At 40.3% G+C, this 22,845-nt stretch overlaps 1 protein-coding gene across 13 annotated transcripts in view; it reads left to right on the plus strand.

Moving 5' to 3' along the window:
* Positions 1-22,845, plus strand: part of KMT2A (lysine methyltransferase 2A) — a 90,542-nt gene that overhangs the window by 34,270 nt on the left and 33,427 nt on the right. For 5 of the 13 annotated variants that reach the window (XM_063783445.1, XM_054662738.2, XM_016922091.4 and 2 more), the window contains 14 exons: positions 918-3,571; positions 6,055-6,232; positions 7,378-7,612; positions 9,585-9,649; positions 11,120-11,497; positions 11,826-11,899; positions 13,600-13,731; positions 14,279-14,392; positions 18,038-18,184; positions 19,207-19,302; positions 19,544-19,664; positions 20,611-20,733; positions 21,161-21,345; positions 22,474-22,647. In XM_063783445.1, coding sequence (XP_063639515.1) covers positions 918-3,571; positions 6,055-6,232; positions 7,378-7,612; positions 9,585-9,649; positions 11,120-11,497; positions 11,826-11,899; positions 13,600-13,731; positions 14,279-14,392; positions 18,038-18,184; positions 19,207-19,302; positions 19,544-19,664; positions 20,611-20,733; positions 21,161-21,345; positions 22,474-22,647 — 4,676 coding nt within the window. The remainder of the gene's footprint in view (positions 1-917; positions 3,572-6,054; positions 6,233-7,377; positions 7,613-9,584; positions 9,650-11,119; positions 11,498-11,825; positions 11,900-13,599; positions 13,732-14,278; positions 14,393-18,037; positions 18,185-19,206; positions 19,303-19,543; positions 19,665-20,610; positions 20,734-21,160; positions 21,346-22,473; positions 22,648-22,845) is intronic. The other 8 variants (XM_063783446.1, XM_054662739.2, XM_063783442.1 and 5 more) reach the window with 4 other exon arrangements.

Genomic DNA, 22,845 nt, shown 5'->3' on the forward strand with positions numbered 1-22,845 from the left:
TTATCAAAAGGGAAAAGAAGATTTGATAAAATAGCCTAGTCTTACTACTTTTTAAAATACAGGTTTATACAAGGTGTTTTAGAAACAGTCTTGTTTTCTTGAATGGCTTGAAAAGCAGCAAACTGAGCTTATTTATAAATTGGCAAATACCTTTTATTTAGAATAGAACTTTGATTTAATAAGTTGTCACTTTGCTGTTGACATCAGTTAAGGTTAAATCTTTTTGCAACTTGAGGCTAGCTCAAGAACCTCTAAGCAGGGGAGTAGATTTAGTGGACACATTATGTCACTTCACTGATTAGTTCACATGCCACTGAGTTCAGTGATCTTATTCTGATGTGTCATAAATGAACATTTTTCTATTCAGTAAAACTTTCTTAGTCTACTTTGGCAAAACAGATTGAAATATGGGACTCTGAGCTGCCCAGGGAGTTGGTATGTTGATGATTGAAGAGCAGCGTGTTCAAATTTGTTCAAAGCCAGAATTCTGAATTGAAAAGATGGGATGACTAACTAGAAGCATATTCTTAAATGTTACTCTTGGTGGCTAGGATATGGCGAGGAAGTTCAGATGTTTTTTCTTTACAATTCCTTTGAATTCAGAAAAAACCTTCTTGCTCATCTAAAATTGTAAGAAAATCAGTTTTGTGGATTAATTGTTCAACTGAAAACTTTTTATTATCTTTTTGTATCAAAAAAGTAATTAAATGTTCTTTCAGGTGGAATGTTATTTGCTGACTTCTTTGAGGCAAATTTTGGGTGAAAAGAAACTAAGCACAATTAAGATGTTTGATTGACTCATTAGACTCAAGTTGAACTCAGTACAAAATGGCCAGTGCTAAGTTATATTCAGCTTAGTTAAAACCTAAACTACACAGCTAAATATATGCTCTTCATTGTTTAATTTCTATACACAGTTAAAACTAGTCCTCGAAAACCTCGTGGGAGACCTAGAAGTGGCTCTGACCGAAATTCAGCTATCCTCTCAGATCCATCTGTGTTTTCCCCTCTAAATAAATCAGAGACCAAATCTGGAGATAAGATCAAGAAGAAAGATTCTAAAAGTATAGAAAAGAAGAGAGGAAGACCTCCCACCTTCCCTGGAGTAAAAATCAAAATAACACATGGAAAGGACATTTCAGAGTTACCAAAGGGAAACAAAGAAGATAGCCTGAAAAAAATTAAAAGGACACCTTCTGCTACGTTTCAGCAAGCCACAAAGATTAAAAAATTAAGAGCAGGTAAACTCTCTCCTCTCAAGTCTAAGTTTAAGACAGGGAAGCTTCAAATAGGAAGGAAGGGGGTACAAATTGTACGACGGAGAGGAAGGCCTCCATCAACAGAAAGGATAAAGACCCCTTCGGGTCTCCTCATTAATTCTGAACTGGAAAAGCCCCAGAAAGTCCGGAAAGACAAGGAAGGAACACCTCCACTTACAAAAGAAGATAAGACAGTTGTCAGACAAAGCCCTCGAAGGATTAAGCCAGTTAGGATTATTCCTTCTTCAAAAAGGACAGATGCAACCATTGCTAAGCAACTCTTACAGAGGGCAAAAAAGGGGGCTCAAAAGAAAATTGAAAAAGAAGCAGCTCAGCTGCAGGGAAGAAAGGTGAAGACACAGGTCAAAAATATTCGACAGTTCATCATGCCTGTTGTCAGTGCTATCTCCTCGCGGATCATTAAGACCCCTCGGCGGTTTATAGAGGATGAGGATTATGACCCTCCAATTAAAATTGCCCGATTAGAGTCTACACCGAATAGTAGATTCAGTGCCCCGTCCTGTGGATCTTCTGAAAAATCAAGTGCAGCTTCTCAGCACTCCTCTCAAATGTCTTCAGACTCCTCTCGATCTAGTAGCCCCAGTGTTGATACCTCCACAGACTCTCAGGCTTCTGAGGAGATTCAGGTACTTCCTGAGGAGCGGAGCGATACCCCTGAAGTTCATCCTCCACTGCCCATTTCCCAGTCCCCAGAAAATGAGAGTAATGATAGGAGAAGCAGAAGGTATTCAGTGTCGGAGAGAAGTTTTGGATCTAGAACGACGAAAAAATTATCAACTCTACAAAGTGCCCCCCAGCAGCAGACCTCCTCGTCTCCACCTCCACCTCTGCTGACTCCACCGCCACCACTGCAGCCAGCCTCCAGTATCTCTGACCACACACCTTGGCTTATGCCTCCAACAATCCCCTTAGCATCACCATTTTTGCCTGCTTCCACTGCTCCTATGCAAGGGAAGCGAAAATCTATTTTGCGAGAACCGACATTTAGGTGGACTTCTTTAAAGCATTCTAGGTCAGAGCCACAATACTTTTCCTCAGCAAAGTATGCCAAAGAAGGTCTTATTCGCAAACCAATATTTGATAATTTCCGACCCCCTCCGCTAACTCCCGAGGACGTTGGCTTTGCATCTGGTTTTTCTGCATCTGGTACCGCTGCTTCAGCCCGATTGTTTTCGCCACTCCATTCTGGAACAAGGTTTGATATGCACAAAAGGAGCCCTCTTCTGAGAGCTCCAAGATTTACTCCAAGTGAGGCTCACTCTAGAATATTTGAGTCTGTAACCTTGCCTAGTAATCGAACTTCTGCTGGAACATCTTCTTCAGGAGTATCCAATAGAAAAAGGAAAAGAAAAGTGTTTAGTCCTATTCGATCTGAACCAAGATCTCCTTCTCACTCCATGAGGACAAGAAGTGGAAGGCTTAGTACTTCTGAGCTATCACCTCTCACCCCCCCGTCTTCTGTCTCTTCCTCGTTAAGCATTTCTGTTAGTCCTCTTGCCACTAGTGCCTTAAACCCAACTTTTACTTTTCCTTCTCATTCCCTGACTCAGTCTGGGGAATCTGCAGAGAAAAATCAGAGACCAAGGAAGCAGACTAGTGCTCCGGCAGAGCCATTTTCATCAAGTAGTCCTACTCCTCTCTTCCCTTGGTTTACCCCAGGCTCTCAGACTGAAAGAGGGAGAAATAAAGACAAGGCCCCCGAGGAGCTGTCCAAAGATCGAGATGCTGACAAGAGCGTGGAGAAGGACAAGAGTAGAGAGAGAGACCGGGAGAGAGAAAAGGAGAATAAGCGGGAGTCAAGGAAAGAGAAAAGGAAAAAGGGATCAGAAATTCAGAGTAGTTCTGCTTTGTATCCTGTGGGTAGGGTTTCCAAAGAGAAGGTTGTTGGTGAAGATGTTGCCACTTCATCTTCTGCCAAAAAAGCAACAGGGCGGAAGAAGTCTTCATCACATGATTCTGGGACTGATATTACTTCTGTGACTCTTGGGGATACAACAGCTGTCAAAACCAAAATACTTATAAAGAAAGGGAGAGGAAATCTGGAAAAAACCAACTTGGACCTCGGCCCAACTGCCCCATCCCTGGAGAAGGAGAAAACCCTCTGCCTTTCCACTCCTTCATCTAGCACTGTTAAACATTCCACTTCCTCCATAGGCTCCATGTTGGCTCAGGCAGACAAGCTTCCAATGACTGACAAGAGGGTTGCCAGCCTCCTAAAAAAGGCCAAAGCTCAGCTCTGCAAGATTGAGAAGAGTAAGAGTCTTAAACAAACTGACCAGCCCAAAGCACAGGTACTCTTTTCCACCTTGCCTATTAAAACTAACAGTTTATTGAGCCCTTTCTATGGGCAAGTTTTAGGCTAAGTGGTTCAATTACATCCAGTTATGAGAACCAAGAAAAGTATGGTGGAGGCAGTGGTATTTGCAGTAGTCCTTCAAGGACCAGTAGGATTTTGATAGGTAGAAAATGGCAGGACATAACATTCTAAGTAGAGGGAACAGTGTGGGTAGAAATGGAAAAGTAAGAAACATATTTGAGGAATACTGGATAGCTGGATTGGCATCTGTGGAAAACTGGTGAACTAAGGCTGAATGAACTAAGGTTGGGACTATATCACAGAGGATGCCGAGTTGTTTGTACCTTATAAGTTTGATGTAATTAAACCAGGGACTTAATTGTAAAGGTACATTTTAATAGTCAAATTGTTTTACTATCCCCGATAGAATAGAAAACCAGAGGGGAGCATTCTCTTCCTCTGAGTAGTGAGGGATTGGAGCAATAGATAATATGTTTTTGCAGAATACAAATGAGAAGTACTGGCCAGGTGCGATGGCTCATGCCTGTAATCCCATCACTTTGGGAGGCCAAGGTGGGCGGATCACTTGAGGTCAGGAGTTTGAGACCAGCCTGGCCTGGCCAACACGGTGAAACCTCATCTCTACTAAAAAAAAAAAAAAATTAGCTGGGCGTGGTGATGCATGCCTCTAGTCCCAGCTACTGGGGAGATTGAGGCACAAGAATCTCTTGAACCCCGGAGGTAGAGATAGCAGTGAGCTGAGATCCCGCCACTGCACTCCAGCCTGGGCCAATAGAGTAAGTCTCTATCTCAAAATAAATAAGTAAATAAACAAACAGATTGGAAGCACTTAGCCTTGAGCCATGGAACAGGAAAGCTATAGAATTCAGTTAGTTAAGATGATGCCAAATATTTTTACAAAGACCAGCATTTTTGTTTTTTTTTATTGTTTTGTTTATTTGTTTAACAAAGTAAGCTAGTCACTGGCCTTTTCTGAGAAAAGTTGCTGATCTTTAGGGTTTTAAAAAAATCGTCATGTAGTAGATGCCTATTTATGGCAGCAAATCAGGTTAGATTAAGATGGCCATAAACTTAGATTTGTAATGTTATTCACGGGCTGGGTACGGTGGCTTACGCCTGTAATCCCAGCACTTTGGGAGGCCGAGGCAGGTGGATCACGAGGTCAGGAGATCGAGACCATCCTGGCTAACACGGTGAAACCCTGTCTCTACTAAAAATCCAAAAAATTAGCCGGACATGGTGGCATGCGCCTGTAGTCCTAGCTACTCGGGAGGCTGAGGCAGGAGAATCGCTTGAACCTGGGAGGCGGAGGTTGCAGTGAGCCGAGATCGCGGCACTACACTCCAGCCTGGGTGACAGGGCGAGACTCCGTCTCAAAAAAAATAAATAAATAAAATTAATGTTATTCAACCTAGGGCCATAGTTACATTTACTAATTCTGCCAGTTGAGAATTGTAGCAGGAATGTGATGGGACTTATTTTTAACACCATGTTGGATGTTTTTGTGATAGGAGCAGCGGCTCTTTAAAATCTGAGACATTTCTTTTGGAGCCTTTTATACTTTCTCTTTTTTTTGAGACGGAATTTCGCTCTTGTTGCCCAGGCTGGAGTGCAATGGCGTGATCTCGGCTCACTGCAACGTCCGCCTCCCAGGTTCAAGCAATTCTCCTGCCTCAGCCTCCCAAGTAGCTGGGATTACGGGCGTGCACCACCATGCCCAGCTAATTTTGTATTTTTAATAGAGACAGGGTTTCTCCATGTTGGTCAGGCTGGTCTCAAACTCCCGACCTCAGGTGATCTGCCCGCCTCGGCCTCCCAAAGTGCTGGGAGTTGCAGGCGTGAGCCACCACCTATACTTTCATTTATAAGTTATTTCACCCCTACTTCTCTGATGATCAAGGAAATATAAGAAATAGTTTTTGGTTAGATAAGCCGTATTTATACCACACTGAACTTTTTGATAATATAGACTGGCAGCTTGAATTTTGAGGGGAATTTAAAATAGTAGTATAATTGGGAATAGAAGCTTAGTTGTTTGTTCGTTTTTAAGATAGGGTCTCACTCTGTCACCCAGGGTGGCTCAAGTGATCCTCTTGTCCCAGCCTCCTGAGTAGCTAGAACTACAGGTGTGTACCACCACGCCCAGCCAATTTTTAAATTTTGTGTAGAGATGGGTTCTCGCTATGTTGCCCATACTGGTCTTGAACTCCTGGCCTCAAATGATCTTCCCACCTCAAGCTGTTTTTTATTTTTTGATTAGAGGCCTTTTTTTGTGCTGCCAATTAGGATACAGTAATAGTTGATTTCTGTTTTGATATGATTTATCAGCTGGGAATAATTAGAGTTGTGTGTTTTGATTCTAAATCATACTGAAATTGATCAAGTATACCTTGGCTTCATTCAGTTATAATTTCAACATGTATGGTTGTTATTGTTTTTGGATTGCCTCATATTCAGGGTCAAGAAAGTGACTCATCAGAGACCTCTGTGCGAGGACCCCGGATTAAACATGTCTGCAGAAGAGCAGCTGTTGCCCTTGGCCGAAAACGAGCTGTGTTTCCTGATGACATGCCCACCCTGAGTGCCTTACCATGGGAAGAACGAGAAAAGATTTTGTCTTCCATGGGGAATGATGGTAGGTCAAGAAGGTCAATCTTGGAGTCGGAACAGACTTTTGATTTGTTTGTTGATTATTCTGGGGATGCCCAGTAGGCTCTTCATAGTTAGTAGGTCCTCTGAAAAACAGATGGCAAGAGGGGATTAAATACATGAGGATTTTATTAGAAGAAATGCCTGAGAAGGAAAACGGGGAGGTAGCCAGGGAAGGCTGGGAGAGCTGTCAGACTGTGATGCCCATCTTACCCCCATGAAGGAGCAGGGGAAGGAAGGCAGAATCTTCCTAGACTGCTGTGCAGGTGAGAAAGATTTGGCAAAGCTGTCCAGGAGTCTTTGAGTAAAAGTGGACTGTCAGGGGAGTCTTGCGTCTCTCAGGAACAGGCCAAGTCGGGAGCAGGTGGAGGAGTGGCTCCTCCGCCGAGTCACTGCCTGGAAGCCCATGGTAAGTGTGGCCCCTGCACCACTGGATTTCAGAGCACAGAAGCGCGGGCCCAGGTCAGTTGTGCTTTCTGTAGTTGGAGGTCTGGGAGGCACATTCTCATGGCTGTCATATAGTTCTTAAGTGCAGAGTAGCCACTCAGAACAAATTTAGAGGTTTGAAGAATCCTTAGAAGCATTTGGTTTCTATTCTCGATTTTAGATTAGACTTTTGTTTTCAGTATTTGGAATTTTGCTTTCATCAAGATGCAAGTTATTGGCTTTTTTTTTTTTTTTTTTTTTTTTGAGACGGAGCCTCGTTATGTTGCCCAAGCTGGAGTACAGTGGTGTGATCTCGGCTCACTACAGCCTCCACTTCCCGGGTTCAAGCGATTCTCCTGCCTCAGCCTCCTGAGTATCTAGGATTACAGGCATGTGCCACCATGCCTGGCTAATTTTTGTATTTTTAGTAGAGAGGGGTTTTGCTATGTTGGCCAGGCTGGTCTCAAACCCCTGACCTCAGGTGATCTGCCCGGCTCAGCCTCCCAAAGTGCTAGGATTACAGGCATGAGCCACCATTCCTGGCCAAGTTATTGGCATTTTTAAACATTTAAATAATTATTTAAAATAGATTCTGAGTTCTGTATATAAATATTTTATTTTAATGTATTTCATTTTTGGAGTACCAATTAAAACAAGGTTTGAATTCAGTACTCCCTTGGAACTAATGCCACATTTCTTTAACAGACAAGTCATCAATTGCTGGCTCAGAAGATGCTGAACCTCTTGCTCCACCCATCAAACCAATTAAACCTGTCACTAGAAACAAGGCACCCCAGGAACCTCCAGTAAAGAAAGGACGTCGATCGAGGCGGTGTGGGCAGTGTCCCGGCTGCCAGGTGCCTGAGGACTGTGGTGTTTGTACTAATTGCTTAGATAAGCCCAAGTTTGGTGGTCGCAATATAAAGAAGCAGTGCTGCAAGTAAGTGCGTGTTTCACTCTGAGATGTTGACCTCTCAACCATAAAGGTTGCTTATTTATCCCTAGTTTGTTGCAGAGATGCATCAGGAAACTGAATGTGGTTGTAATTGAGTTGCAAGACTTGTTACAGTTAGATTTTGTGGTGTGGGCTGTGCTTAAATAAGAAATACTCTGGGGCCATGCTGTCATTAATAGAATGTTCTGCAACAATGGAAATGTTCTATTGGAATAGTAGACAACAATAATGGAAATGTTTAGTTCAGTATGGCAGCCATTAGCCACATGTGGCTATTGAGCGCTTGACATGTGATTAGTGTGACTGAGGAACCACATTGTTTATTTCGTTTAACTTTAGCCATGTGTAACTAGTGGCTACCATATCAGACTGTAGCTCTGGAGGATTTCTACTTAAAACCTGACAACTTTATGTATAATTTTTGTTGGGTCTACTGAAATTATGTTGACCCAACAAAATTATGACAATTCAGGAAACATTGGAGATACCTTGCATAAATATCTGTGCTTTCTCACTCTCTCTTAGAATATGTTCATGCATATGGAATTTTTTTTTTTAAGAGACAGGGTCTTGCTCTGTTGCCAGGCTGGAGTGCAGTGACATGATCATAGCTCACTGCCAACACTGAACTCCTAGGCTCCAGTGATCCTCCTGCCTTGGCCTCCCAAAGTACTGGGGTTACAAACATGAGCCACAGTGCTTGGCCTCATATGAAATTTCTTTTTTTTAAAAGTTTTGTTTTAATTTTTATGGGTACATAGTAGGTATATATATTATGGTATACATAAGATGCTTTGATACAGGCATGCAATGCATCATAATCATGTCATGCAGAGTGGGGTATCCATTCCCTTAAGCATTTATCCTTTGTATTACAAACAATCCAATTATACTCTTTCAGTCATTTTTAAATGTACAATTAAATTATTATTGACTATAATCACCCTGTTGTGCTATCAAATGCTAAGTCTTATTCATTCTTTCTGATTATTTTTTTGTACCCATTAGCCATCCCCTAATATGGAATTTTTTATGTGGAAATTTTTATTACTCTACTTTTTCTCCTCTTTTTTAGTCAGTTTGTGGAGGTACTTTCTGCCATCTGGCATACTTTATTTAAAATAGATCGAGATAGTAGCATAAACAGAAATTTTGGTGATTAAGCATCTTGTAAACTACTGGCACAAATAATAGGTGTCAATAGATATTTGCTGAATGAGTGAGTCACATGCAAGTGATTAATATAAAGAACAGTTGGGAGAAATGCTACATTATTTACTTCAGGGGAGATAATTTCTAGGAGACAAGAAGTAGTTCTGTGCTTTGGTTTGGTCTGACCTTAAACAAGAATCTTGTCTCAGTCCCATTAGTGGAAAGAAGTAAACTAATTCACAGATCACAAAAAAGTACATGATAGCAAGATAAAGTTGCATTAAATTTAAGAGTTAAAGTGGATTCAGTGCAATTGTAGACTTCAGATTACATTTGAATTTTATTAAATCTAAATTTAAGGGTGAAGTATATATCAAAGCCACCAGATTTAATTATAGCATTATAGTGGTAGACAAAGGAGTTGTTTGATAATTTTAGTCTGTTTTGTATTAAGATTACTTGATGGATATTAACGTCGTAAGAGAGTAGGACTGATGCGACTACAAGAAATACTGACTGATCATTTTCTGTGTGGTGCTAGTCAGTGTTGGATTACAAGAAATTTGAGTCCCATTTCAAAAATAATTTGATATTTGCTCCTTTTAGATCCTAAAGGTGGGTGAAATTGCTGATCCAGGGATTCAAAGGCTCAGATTTAATCTGAGTAATGAGCAGTCCTTTTTTCAACTATAAAAATGTGAACCTGAATACAGATCCACTGATTGTTGCAGACAAAATGAACACTTGTTTCAGTGCTTTTCTTCTAAATTTAATTTGTTTCATGGTTTATTCCTTGTTTTCCTAGGATGAGAAAATGTCAGAATCTACAATGGATGCCTTCCAAAGCCTACCTGCAGAAGCAAGCTAAAGGTAGTGTTGTTAAAAAGGTCTTCCCCCAAATGCTCCTTGCTTAAATGGTGTATAGTTGTATACACCCAGTAGAAGAGAATACTTTTTTTTTTAAAGTACAACTCTTTCTCAGGGAGTAGATTGTTGAAGCTAGGTAATAGGTACATGGGGGTTGATTGGACTATTTCCTGTATTGGGGGATATTTTTGAAATTTTCCATAATAAATTTTTTAAATTTATATAAAAATCATAGTTCATTATATTTCCTAGAGCAATAAAGTATACCTATTTCACCTGATCAACTTGGCATTAACTTTCTTTAGCCTTTCAATGCTAACTTTTAACTGCAGGAAACTGAGAATGTTGTGTCACATTTCTACGCTTCTATTTTTTAAATGTATTTTTTTAACTTAATTTTTGTGGATACATGGCAGGTATATTTATTTATTTGTTTATTGAGACAGAGTCTCACTCTGTCTTTCAGGCTGGGGTGCAGTAGCATGATTATGACTCACTGTAGCTTCAACCTCCCACGCTCAAGCCATCCTCCCACCTCAGCCTCCCTAGTAGCTGGGACTACAGGTGCGCACCACCACGCCCAGCTAATTTTTGTAAATTTATTTTGCAGAGACACGATTTTGCCATGTTGCCCAGGCTGGTCTTGAACTCCTGGGCTCAAGCAATCCTCTCGCCTTGGCCTCCCAATGTGCTGGAATTACAGGCATGAGCCACCACTGCACCTGGCCAGCAGGTGTATATATTTATGGGGGTACATGAGCTATGTTGATACAGGCATACAATGGGTAATAATCACATCAGGGTACATGGGATGTCCATTACCTCAAGCATTTATTCTTTGTGTTACAAACAATCTAATTATACTCTTGTAATTATTTTTAAGGGTACAGTAAATTATTGTTGACTGTAATCACCCTGTTGTACTATCAAATACTAGATCTCATTCACTTCTATCTAGCTATATTTTTGTACCCATTAACCATCCCCACTTTCCCCCTCAACCTCACTACCCTTCCCAGCCTCTCATAACTATCATTCTCTCTGTCTCTATCTCCATAAGTTCAATTGTTTTAATTTTTAGCTCCCACAAATGAGTGAGAGCATGTGATGTTTGTCTCTCTGTGTCTGGCTTATTTCACTTAACATAATGTCCTCTAGTTCCATCCATGTTGTTTCAGATGATAGGATCTCGTTCTTTTTTATGGCTGAATAGTACTCCATTGTGGATATGTACCACATTTTCTTTATCCATTCATCTGTTGATGGATGCTTAGATTACTTTCAAATCTTGGCTATCATAAATAGTGCTGCAGGAAACATGAGAGTGCAGATATCTCTTTGATATACTGATTTCCTTTATTTTGGTATATACCTAGCTGTGGGATTGCTGGATCATATGGTGGCTCTGTAATTCTATTATAAATAAAATTATTCTCACTATAGACAGATGATGTTGTTGTGTTTTTCCCTCAGCTGTGAAAAAGAAAGAGAAAAAGTCTAAGACCAGTGAAAAGAAAGACAGCAAAGACAGCAGTGTTGTGAAGAACGTGGTGGACTCTAGTCAGAAACCTACCCCATCAGCAAGAGAGGATCCTGCCCCAAAGAAAAGCAGTAGTGAGCCTCCTCCACGAAAGCCCGTCGAGGAAAAGAGTGAAGAAGGGAATGTCTCGGCCCCTGGGCCTGAATCCAAACAGGCCACCACTCCAGCTTCCAGGAAGTCAAGCAAGCAGGTCTCCCAGCCAGCACTGGTCATCCCGCCTCAGCCACCTACTACAGGACCGCCAAGAAAAGAAGTTCCCAAAACCACTCCTAGTGAGCCCAAGAAAAAGCAGCCTCCACCACCAGAATCAGGTGAGTGAGGAGGGCAAGAAGGAATTGCTGAACCACAAGTACTAACGAAAAAGCACTGATGTCTCAAACAGCATTTGAAAGCAGGAAATGTATGATTTGAAGTCTTCAGTTCAAGAAAATCAGCTCTCTTTCTAACTATTATGTTTAATAATAAAGAAACAGAAACAAAAAAAACAGTTAAATTGGAGGTATTGTTTTAATTTCCTGTTCGAAGCCTAGAGTTTAAATAGTTGTTTTTTTTTTTTCTAATGGCCCTTTCTTCACAGGTCAGTCAGTACTAAAGTAGTCGTTGCCAGCATCTGACTGCAATTTATTCTGAATTTTTTAGGTCCAGAGCAGAGCAAACAGAAAAAAGTGGCTCCCCGCCCAAGTATCCCTGTAAAACAAAAACCAAAAGAAAAGGTGAGGAGAGATTTGTTTCTCTGCCATTTCTCAGGGATGTATTCTATTTTGTAGGGAAAAGCCTTATCCTTGACTTCTATGTAGATGGCAGTGGAATTTCTTAAAATTAAGAAACTTCAAGTTTAGGCTTTTAGCTGGGCACGGTGGCTCACGCCGGTAATCCCAACACTTAGTGAGGCTGAGGTGGGAGGATTGCTTGAGGCCAGCAGTTCAAGACCAGCCTGGGCAACATAGCAAGACCCTGTCTTTATTTAAACAAAAAAAAAAAAAAAAAAGAAGAAGAAGAAGAATAAGTTAGCCAGGCATGGTGGCACTTGCGTGTAGTCCCAGGTACTCAGGAGGCTGAGATAGAAGGATTGTCTTGAGCCCAGGAATTCAAGGCTGTAGTGAGCTATGATTGTACCACTGCAGTCCAGCCTGGGTGACAAAGCAAAACACTGTCTCCAAAAAAAATTTAGGCTTGGCAAGGCGCAGCGGCTCACGCCTGTGATCCCAGCACTTTGGGAAGCCGAAGCGGGCAGATCACTTGAGGTCAGGAGTTGGAGACCAGCCTGGCCAACATAGTGAAACCCTGTCTCTACTGAAAATACAAAAATTAGCCGGGTGTGGTAGTGGGTGCTTGTAATCCTAGCTACTTGGGAGGCTGAGGCAGGGGAATTGCCTGAACCTGCGAGGCGGAGGCTGCAGTGAGCCGAGATTGCATCATTGCACTCTAGCCTGGACAACAGAGCTAGACTCCATCCCAAAAAAAAAAAAAAAAAAAGTAGCCGGGCACGGTGGCTCACGCCTGTAATCCCAGCACTTTGGGAGGCCGAGGCGGGCGGATCACGAGGGCAGGAGATCGAGACCATCCTGGCTAACACGGTGAAACCCCGTCTCTACTAAAAATACAAAAAATTAGCCCGGCGAGGTGGCGGGCGCCTGTAGTCCCAGCTACTCAGGAGAGTGAGGCAGGAGAATGGCGTGAACCCGGGGGGCGGAGCCTGCAGTGAGCCGAGATCGCGCCACTGCACTCCAGCTTGGGTGACACCGAGACTCCGTCTCAAAAAAAAATAAAAAGTTTAGGCTTTAGCCTGTTTCTTTTTTGGTTTCTTCCTTGTTGCTTTTCCCTTCTTTGTGGCCCCACATGTTCTAGCCTAGGAATCTGCTTATTCTAAAGGCCATTTGGCGTAATTATTTTTTGACCCCAACATCCTTTAGCAATTATTTGTCTGTAAAAATCACCCTTCCCTGTATTCACTATTTTTATTTATTATGGATAAAGAGATAGTGTGGTGGCTCACATCTATAATCCCAGCACTTTGGGGGGCCAAGGCGGGAGGATCACTTGAGGGCAGGAGCTGGAGACCAGCCTGGGCAGCACAGTGACACACAGTTGCTATAAAAAAATTAAAAATCAACTAGGCATGGTGGCATGCACCTGTAGTCCCAGCTACTCTTGAGAAGCTGAGGCAGGAGGATCACGATCCCACAAGGTCTAGGCTGCAGTGAGCTGTGACTGTGCCACTGTATTGCAGCCTAGGCAACAAAGCAAGACCCAATCTCTTTAAAAAAAAAATTCAAAGATTATTTCTCTGTTTATGTTGGAAACATGTTTTTTAGATCTATTAATAAAATTTGTCATTTGCATTATTATCTGTTGCAAATGTGAAGGCAAATAGGGTGTGATTTTGTTCTATATTCATCTTTTGTCTCCTTAGGAAAAACCACCTCCGGTCAATAAGCAGGAGAATGCAGGCACTTTGAACATCCTCAGCACTCTCTCCAATGGCAATAGTTCTAAGCAAAAAATTCCAGCAGATGGAGTCCACAGGATCAGAGTGGACTTTAAGGTAAAGGTGTTCAGTGATCATAAAGTATATTGAGTGTCAAAGACTTTAAATAAAGAAAATGCTACTACCAAAGGTGTTGAAAGAGGAAATCAGCACCAACTGGGGGAATGAATAAGAACTCCCATTAGCAGATGGGTTTAGCGCTGGGAGAGCTTTGGTCAGTGTTGTTAGGTCACTGTTTGTGAACTGACTGCAGAACATACATAATGAAACATTCCTATCCATCCTGAGCAGTATCAGAGGAAGTAATTCCTTCACATGGAAAGTATCAAACCATGATGATTCCTTGAGTCAGCAAAACTGTAAGAGAAATTCAATCCCAGTGTATTTTTGCAATATATTCAATATGAATTGAACAACTAGGTGAGCCTTTTAATAGTCCGTGTCTGAGATTAAAACTTTTTAAAGCAGCAGTTATTTTTGGACTCATTGAAATGAAATACTCTGACATTGTGATGTCACACTAATTTTATGCTTTTCATCCTTATTTTCCATCCAAAGTTGTGTAATTGTAAAACTTTCCTAAGTGACCTTTCTCTCTCCACAGGAGGATTGTGAAGCAGAAAATGTGTGGGAGATGGGAGGCTTAGGAATCTTGACTTCTGTTCCTATAACACCCAGGGTGGTTTGCTTTCTCTGTGCCAGTAGTGGGCATGTAGAGGTAAGGCATCCTGCTTCTTTGTACCCCAGGAAGTACATAAATTATTTTTCTGTGGATGAAATTACTATAGTCTGTTTTGTTGGTATTTAGCAGGTACTATTCCCTGTTTAAACCAGCTAAAGAAATGTTTTGAAGTATTTTAGAGATTTTAGGAAGGAATCTGCTATTAGAGTAGCAAAGTTATTGAGAGTGAAAAGATCAATAATCCTATCTCTCTTAAATTCAGTCTTTATTAGAGCTCTGATCTTTCTGTTAGATGTCTAAATAAGAGAAAAAATTATACAGTGGTCTATTAAAAGGGATGCTATTGATGGTTATTTTATATTGTATATCAAAGCCTCTTCATCTATAAAGAGCTCTTACCAATTAATAAGAAAAAGGAATGACATCCAGAAAAAAAAATAGGCAAAAGACAGAAATAGATAATTCACAAAATTAGAAATAAATACATGTTGGGTGGCAGGGGGAGGTGAAGGGAGGGTGTCTGTTTTTTAGCCCTCTAGTGACCAAAAACTGGAAATTAAAGCATGATAAAAAAAGAATCCTGAATAAATGGGGACTTTCTGTTGGTGGAAAGAAATATAGATTAGTTACAATCTTTCTTTCTGAGGGAATTATTTGGAAATATATATTTATCTTTAAAATAGGTATATCCTCTAACATAGCAATTGCACTTCAAACACTTATCTTATGGATATAATTAGATAAATTGGCAAATCTGTAGATATAAAGAAGTGTTCATTTCAATATTGTTCATAATAATAAAAAACTGGAAACAACCTGAAAGTCCATCTATAGGGAGCATGGGTTAAAATAAGCATAGGGCATATAGCTGGGCACGGTGGCTCACGCCTGTAATCCCAGCACTTTGGGAGGCCGAGGCAGGCGGATCACAAGGTCAGGAGATCCAGACCATCCTGGCTAACACGGTGAAACCCCGTCTCTATTAAAAATACAAAAAAATTAGCCGGGCGTGGTGGCAGGTGCCTGTAGTCCCAGCTACTCGAGAGGCTGAGGCAGGAGAACGGCATGAACCCGGGAGGTGGAGCTTGCAGTGAGCCGAGATCGCGCCACTGCACTCCCGCCTGGGCGACAGAGCAAGACTCCGTCTCAAAAAAAAATAAAAGTGTAGGGCATATATAGTGGCAAATATGAAGTCCTAAAGATAATATATATTAATATTATTAGGTTGGTGCAAAAGTAATTGCAGTAATAACATGGAAAGATGTCCATGACATATCACTGAGTGAAAAGAGCAGGTTACAAGATAATATATAAAGCACAATCCCATCTTAGTTTGGAAAAGTGTTTTTAAAATATATATCTAGAAAACAATCTGGAAGGATTCACACCAAAATACTAAGAGTGTGGTTGGATTATGGGTGACCTTTATTTGTTTCTCTGGTTTTTTTTTTTTTAATCTTTCTGAGTTTTTTTGCAGTATGTACCACCTTTACAATGAGGAAGGAAAAAGTAGCACAATTTTGAATAGGAAGCAGTAGTTTGTCATTTATAAGGGACATATCCTACATCCTTTACAGTTCTTAAATTCCTGGCAGATACCTCTTTGGCTTATTACTTACCACATAAGATATGTATTCAAAGGTGGTAAAGAAAATCCACGTCGGGTGCAGTGGCTCACGCCTGTAATCCCAGTACTTTGGGAGGCTGACGCAGGAGGACCGCTTGAGCTCAGGAGTTCAAGACCAGCCTGAGCAACATAGTGAGACCTCATCTCTACTAAAAAAAAAATAAAATACCAGGCATGGTAGCATGTGCCTGTAGTCCCAGCTACTCTAGTCCCAGCTACTTGGGAGGCTGAGGTGAGAGGATCACTTGAGCCCAGGAGATCGAGGCTGCAGTGAGCCATTATCACGCCACTGCACTCCAGCCTGGGCAACTAAGCAAGACCCTGTCTCAAAAAAATTTTTAAAAATTTAAAAAATAAGAAAATCCAAGCTAGGTTGAAATCTGAATGTTGAGCAGTCAGTGAGACACAAACTAGCTAAGAAAGTCAACCCTGCCCACTTGCCATTTGAAGTTATTACTAGCAAAATTACAAATTATTGCCTACTATTCATTTACTAAGCAAATATTCTCTTAGTCCCTATTACGAACAACTTATTGTTCTAAGTGCAGAAGTTCAGATATCATTGAGACTGAGAATATTCAGTCTATAAGTGCCAGGGGTCTACTGTATCCTCTTTTCCCTCTTAATACAGTGCTTTGTACCCATATATATGCCACCCACAGGAATAACTTTTTTTATAGCACCAGTCCTTCAACTTCTGGGATTAAACAGATTTTTTTTCAGGGTATAATTGTTCTGATCTAAATTCTTTATAGTTGTACATAGCAATCTCACAGGGTTCCTAAAATATAAATTAGAGAATAGCATGCTGCCTGCACTGCACTCCTAAAGCATGACCAGTGCTTGATAAACTCTCCTCCATGCGAATGTTTTAAACTTTTTATGTTGACATGATTTCAGACTTACAAAAAAACTAAGAGTTGTACAGAGAATTCTAAGTACCCCTCACCCAAATTCCCTAAGTGTTAATATGTTTCTCTGTGTGTATATATTTTACAAAATAACAAATAAAATACATATACACATTTTACCTGTAGATACACATGTATCTAAAAATTTGAGAACAAGTTGCAGACATAAACCATTTTACCTCTAAATATTTTAGTGTATATTTTTAAAAATCAAGGACGTTCTCGTGTTTAACCATGGTATAATTACCAAATCAGGAAATTAACACACTGGTACATTACTATTATCTGATCTATAGGCCTTATTTAGGTTTGACCAATTGTCCCAATAATTCCTTTATGGCAAAAGAAAATTCTGGATTATCCTAATTAGTATTTTTGAAAATCCTATATCAATATGAAAATAACTTATTTCTAAAATTAGAAATGGAGGCTGGGCGTGGTGGCTCACGCCTATAATCCCAGCACTTTGGGAGGCCGAGGCAGGCAGATCACAAGGTCAGGAGATGGAGACCATCCTCGCTAACACGGTGAAACCCCATCTCTACTAAAAATACAAAAAATTAGCCAGGTGTGGTGGCACGCGCCTGTGATCCCAGCTACTCAGGAGACTGAGGCTGGAGAATTGCTTGAACCCAGGAGGCGGAGGTTGCAGTGAGTCGAGATCGCACCACTGCACCCCAGCCTGGGCGACAGCGAGACTCCGTTTCAAAAAAATAAATAAATAAAAATTAAAACAATTAAAAAAATAAAATTAGAAATGGAAAGGACAAACCAGACCCTACAACTGTTTCGTATATTACAGAAAACGTTTAAACCCTCCCTATTTCCCCCACCCCACTCCTTTATATTCCCATAGCTCTTTGTTTATACCACTCTTAGGTCACTTAGCATGTTCTGTTAAATCTTGTATTATATTTATTTTGTTACTTTCTATTTCCACTGGTATTACCACTTTAGTACTCTGAATCTCCCACAGTGTCCAATACTGTACTTTTTTACATAGTCATTGCTTAATGAATATGTATTGAATTAAATATATGCCAGTGGACCTCTAAAACCCAAAGTATATAAGAAGGGTATGGTTGATTATGTTTTTCTACATATTATTTGACGTACTTCTATCTTCCCATGTTCTTACTATAGTTTGTGTATTGCCAAGTCTGTTGTGAGCCCTTCCACAAGTTTTGTTTAGAGGAGAACGAGCGCCCTCTGGAGGACCAGCTGGAAAATTGGTGTTGTCGTCGCTGCAAATTCTGTCATGTTTGTGGAAGGCAACATCAGGCTACAAAGGTACAAAACTTGGTAATAGAACTACAGCTGGGCCTCTGTATCAGTGGGTTCTGTATCCCTGGACTCAACCAACCTTGGATTGAATGTATCTGGGAAAAAATGAGTAGTTGCCTCTGTACTCTATGTGAACAGACTTTTTCTTGTCATTATTTCCTAAACAATACAGTATAACAACTATTTACATTGTATTAGGTATGATAAGTAATCTAGAGATAATTTAAAGTATATGGTGGGCGGATCACTTGAAGCCAGGAGTTCGAGACCAGCCTGAGCCAACATGGTGAAACCCCATCTCTACTAAAAATACAAAAAATTAGCCAGGTGTGGTGGTGGGCACCTGTAGTCCCAGCTACTTGGGAGGCTGAGGGAGGAAAATCGCTTGAACTTTGGAGGCAGAGGTTGTAGTGAGCCACTCCAGCCTGTGGTGCAGTCTGTCACTCCAGCCTGGGTGACACAATGAGACTCCATCTCAAAAAAAAAAAAGTATATGGGAGGATGTGCATTTTGTTATATGCAAATGCTGCACCATTTTGTCTAGGGACTTGGGCATCCATGGACTTTGGTATCCTCTGGGGGTCCTGGAACCAATCCCCCATGGAAACCAAGGATGACTGTGCTTAGAGTATTGCTTTCTTTCTTGATTTGTATTTCTGTCTTCCAGTTAAGATTTTGTATCTATATTATTTCTCTTTTTACTTAGTCTGTCTTTAGCATTTAATTGGGTGTAATCAGTTGCCTATTTTGTGTTTTAATTTTGGGACTATAGCAGAAAACATGATGTTGAATAAAATTCCAAAAATAAGTCAAATCTACCTAATATGAATACTCATCACTGAGCGCCTTTGGCAGGAAATAAATCTATCTCAATGCTTTAATTGGGAGTAAATAATGTATGAGGAAATTTAAACTTATAATTGTGTGCTGTACTCACTTGCCAGTAAATGGGAAATGGGGTACTAAGTAATAGGTGTTGGGTGAAGGTAATATGATGCTTATCTTTTTGCCATTATATTTTCTTACAGCAGCTGCTGGAGTGTAATAAGTGCCGAAACAGCTATCACCCTGAGTGCCTGGGACCAAACTACCCCACCAAACCCACAAAGAAGAAGAAAGTCTGGGTGAGTTATACACATGATGCTCTTTTACAGAGAACCACCATGTGACTATTGGGCTTATGTAACTTGTATTACAAATATCTATGCTTGAGGATGTCAGTATAACAATCTTTTTGCCTCATTACTAGGAAATCATCTCAGCAGAGAAATTAAATCTATAAATGGATGCATTTAAGATCTTTTTCGTTAAGGAAAGATATTAAAAACAAGAAATTCCTATTGAATTTCTTTTCTTCTTTTCTAGATCTGTACCAAGTGTGTTCGCTGTAAGAGCTGTGGATCCACAACTCCAGGCAAAGGGTGGGATGCACAGTGGTCTCACGATTTCTCACTGTGTCATGATTGCGCCAAGCTCTTTGCTAAAGGTACCCAAAAAAGCCAGTTTTGCCAACTTTCGGAGGTTGTACTTGGTGTTCTGGAGGTGAACTAGACTCTAGTGAAATGAAATGAAAAGTCTCACACATTATGTCAAGGATACCATTTAGACACATTTCCTAAGTTCCTGTTTAGAACTTAGCAACTAGAAATGTCTTGTTAGTTTATACGGGAAGTGTTAAGGGGACTTTTCATTATAACTAACCACAAAGAAATCCTCTAAGCTAGTATTTCCCAAAGTGTGGTATATATATTATATATTTGATTATTTCAGACATTATTTTAGTTGCTACCCAAACATTTTCTTTCAATAGTTATATTAGAAAAAAATATTAATATAACTAGTACATTAAACCTGTTATATTACTGACTTAGGATAATCATATAAAGTTCACTGTTTTAAGTAAGATAAGCAGATCAGTTTGAAGAAGTTCATTAAGTAAAAAATAATATAGGAGATCTCTGTATATAAAGAAAATGTATGAAGGTTATACAGAGTACTGAATCTTAGGAAGTGCTCCTCTAAGCTCTAATGTAAATGCCCTAGAAGTAAGGAAAAAGCTTACATGTACTGTTTCTGACTTCCATATTGCCACTTCTTTTAAATATTTAAATATTTCTTACAAATGTGTGAGAAACTTCTCTCTTCCATTCTTTTCTATTGTTTTATCTTTAAAATCTACCTCATGACCTTTATAAGTGAAAACTAGTAAACTAAAGAAAACTAGTAGCATATGAAGCTTTTCTGTGAGTATTCGAGGGGCTCAGAATAATCTTGAGACTGCAGATGTGTGAACATTCCACAGTAGATCCATGCTGGTGTTCATGATCCCAGAAGAATATAGATTTAGATTGGGTTGGTAAATGCAAGTCAAGGGCCGTAAAAACACAGGTATGTGAGCCAAAGCACTGCTGTAAACTTTGCTTTGCTTTCAGGAAACTTCTGCCCTCTCTGTGACAAATGTTATGATGATGATGACTATGAGAGTAAGATGATGCAATGTGGAAAGTGTGATCGCTGGGTCCATTCCAAATGTGAGAATCTTTCAGGTACAGAAGGTTGGAGTCTTTTTATTTCAGTTTTCTTCTTTCTAGGTACTACTACATTTATTAGCCTCTAGAGCACTTTAAACCTAAAATTATGGTTGTGTTGTTATTTGAAATCTCTAAATTTATTTTTTAGTCTCTAGAATAAGCAGCATTGTATTACATTTGTGCTCACTTATCTTGAATATATGCCTTTAAAGTATTTATTTGCTGTCCTTTGTGGGTTCCATAACCTGATTCTCAATAACCAAATTCAGGATTAGTGTTAATTAATAATGCCACTTTTTGAGATCAATATGTGTCATATCCATGAGGACATTAGAATCTTAATGTGGTTCCCAACATATGGCTTTATAGTAAGTTCAGTGGAATAGTTTCCTCTTCTTCCTCTCTCCCATTCTTCAGAGGACCTCATCATGGTAGGTTTTTGTTTTCTTAGATGAGATGTATGAGATTCTATCTAATCTGCCAGAAAGTGTGGCCTACACTTGTGTGAACTGTACTGAGCGGCACCCTGCAGAGTGGCGACTGGCCCTTGAAAAAGAGCTGCAGATTTCTCTGAAGCAAGTTCTGACAGCTTTGTTGAATTCTCGGACTACCAGCCATTTGCTACGCTACCGGCAGGTAGGCCAAGTCTCATTTTTTTCTGAGAGCTTGTTCTTAGGTAGTCTTTACCTAGTGTTTTTCTTTTGTTTCACTTCATTCTCCTCACTTAATTTTTAGTTACTTGTTTGGGCTATAACCATTAGGAAAATATTTAGAGCCAAGAATAGGACCTTCTTTAGCGTAAGAAGTAGGAAGGAGCTGTATCTTCAAAGGTCTTGCTGTTACAATGAGAAATTTGGACTTTATACTCTGAAGGTGATAGGGAGCCAGTGAAGCACTTCACCCAAGACAGTAACCTGATCAGAGTTGCTTCTTAGAAAAAATATTGTTCTGACTGAGTGGAGAGGAAGGACTGGAGACACCTGAGCCTAGAGGCAGGATTCGTAGTTAGGGGACAGTTATAGTAATCAATTGGAAAAACACTTTCTGTTTATGTAAGTTGTGAACTTTACACATTTATAAAGTAGTCATTAGAAGAACCACACGGGGCCGGGCGCGGTGGCTCACGCCTGTAATCCCAGCACTTCGGGAGGCCGAGGCGGGCGGATCACGAGGTCAGGAGATCAAGACCATCCTGGCTAACACGGTGAAACCCCGTCTCTACTAAAAATACAAAAAATTAGCCAGGCATGGTAGCGGGCACCTGTAGTCCCAGCTACTCGGGAGGCTGAGGCAGGAGAATGGCGTGAACCTGGGCGGCGGAGCTTGCAGTGAGCCGAGATCGCGCCACTGCACTCAAGCCTGGGTGACAGAGCGAGAGTCCATCTCAAAACAAAAAAAAGAAGAAGAACCACATGGATCACTTTACCTCAGAGCTAAGCTGCTGTTTTATCTTTTAATAGAGCTCCATTTTTTGAATAGGAAAATTAGCTGCTTTCTATGTTAAAAGGAACTGAACACAGTTTCAGCTTCTTCATACTAGGTTTGGAATTATCAAGAAAAGCTCCTAAGTTACCCTAGCTAAGCTATTACATAACAGTCTCATTTTTAACTTTCCTTTTCTATTTGAGAAATCTGATTATTTTCATGTTCCTTGGGTTTTACAATATTAATCATTCAGTACCATCTTTATTAATTTTAATAGAATTTGCATGGACACCTTGGTTTTAGTGTTAGATAAAAGCAACATATCTTTCCTGGCAATAGGCTGCCAAGCCTCCAGACTTAAATCCCGAGACAGAGGAGAGTATACCTTCCCGCAGCTCCCCCGAAGGACCTGATCCACCAGTTCTTACTGAGGTCAGCAAACAGGATGATCAGCAGCCTTTAGATCTAGAAGGAGTCAAGAGGAAGATGGACCAAGGGAATTACACATCTGTGGTATGTTTCTACAGTGAGCCATCAGAATTTCTAGTGCCAGTAAAGCTTCTTTGGACCTTTGGGGCATGAGACTGAGTATAAGCAAATTAAAAAATGAATTGTATTATATTTAGAAATGTCACGTGGCTTTAGATACCTAAAAATGTATGAGTTATTTTAGCTTTGTGTTTCAGAAGAAGGGTGGTGATAGGGAAGGTA

The sequence above is a fragment of the Pan troglodytes genome, chromosome 9 (genome assembly GCF_028858775.2).
Source record: "Pan troglodytes isolate AG18354 chromosome 9, NHGRI_mPanTro3-v2.0_pri, whole genome shotgun sequence".
In the NCBI taxonomy this organism is placed as follows: Eukaryota; Metazoa; Chordata; class Mammalia; order Primates; family Hominidae; genus Pan; species Pan troglodytes.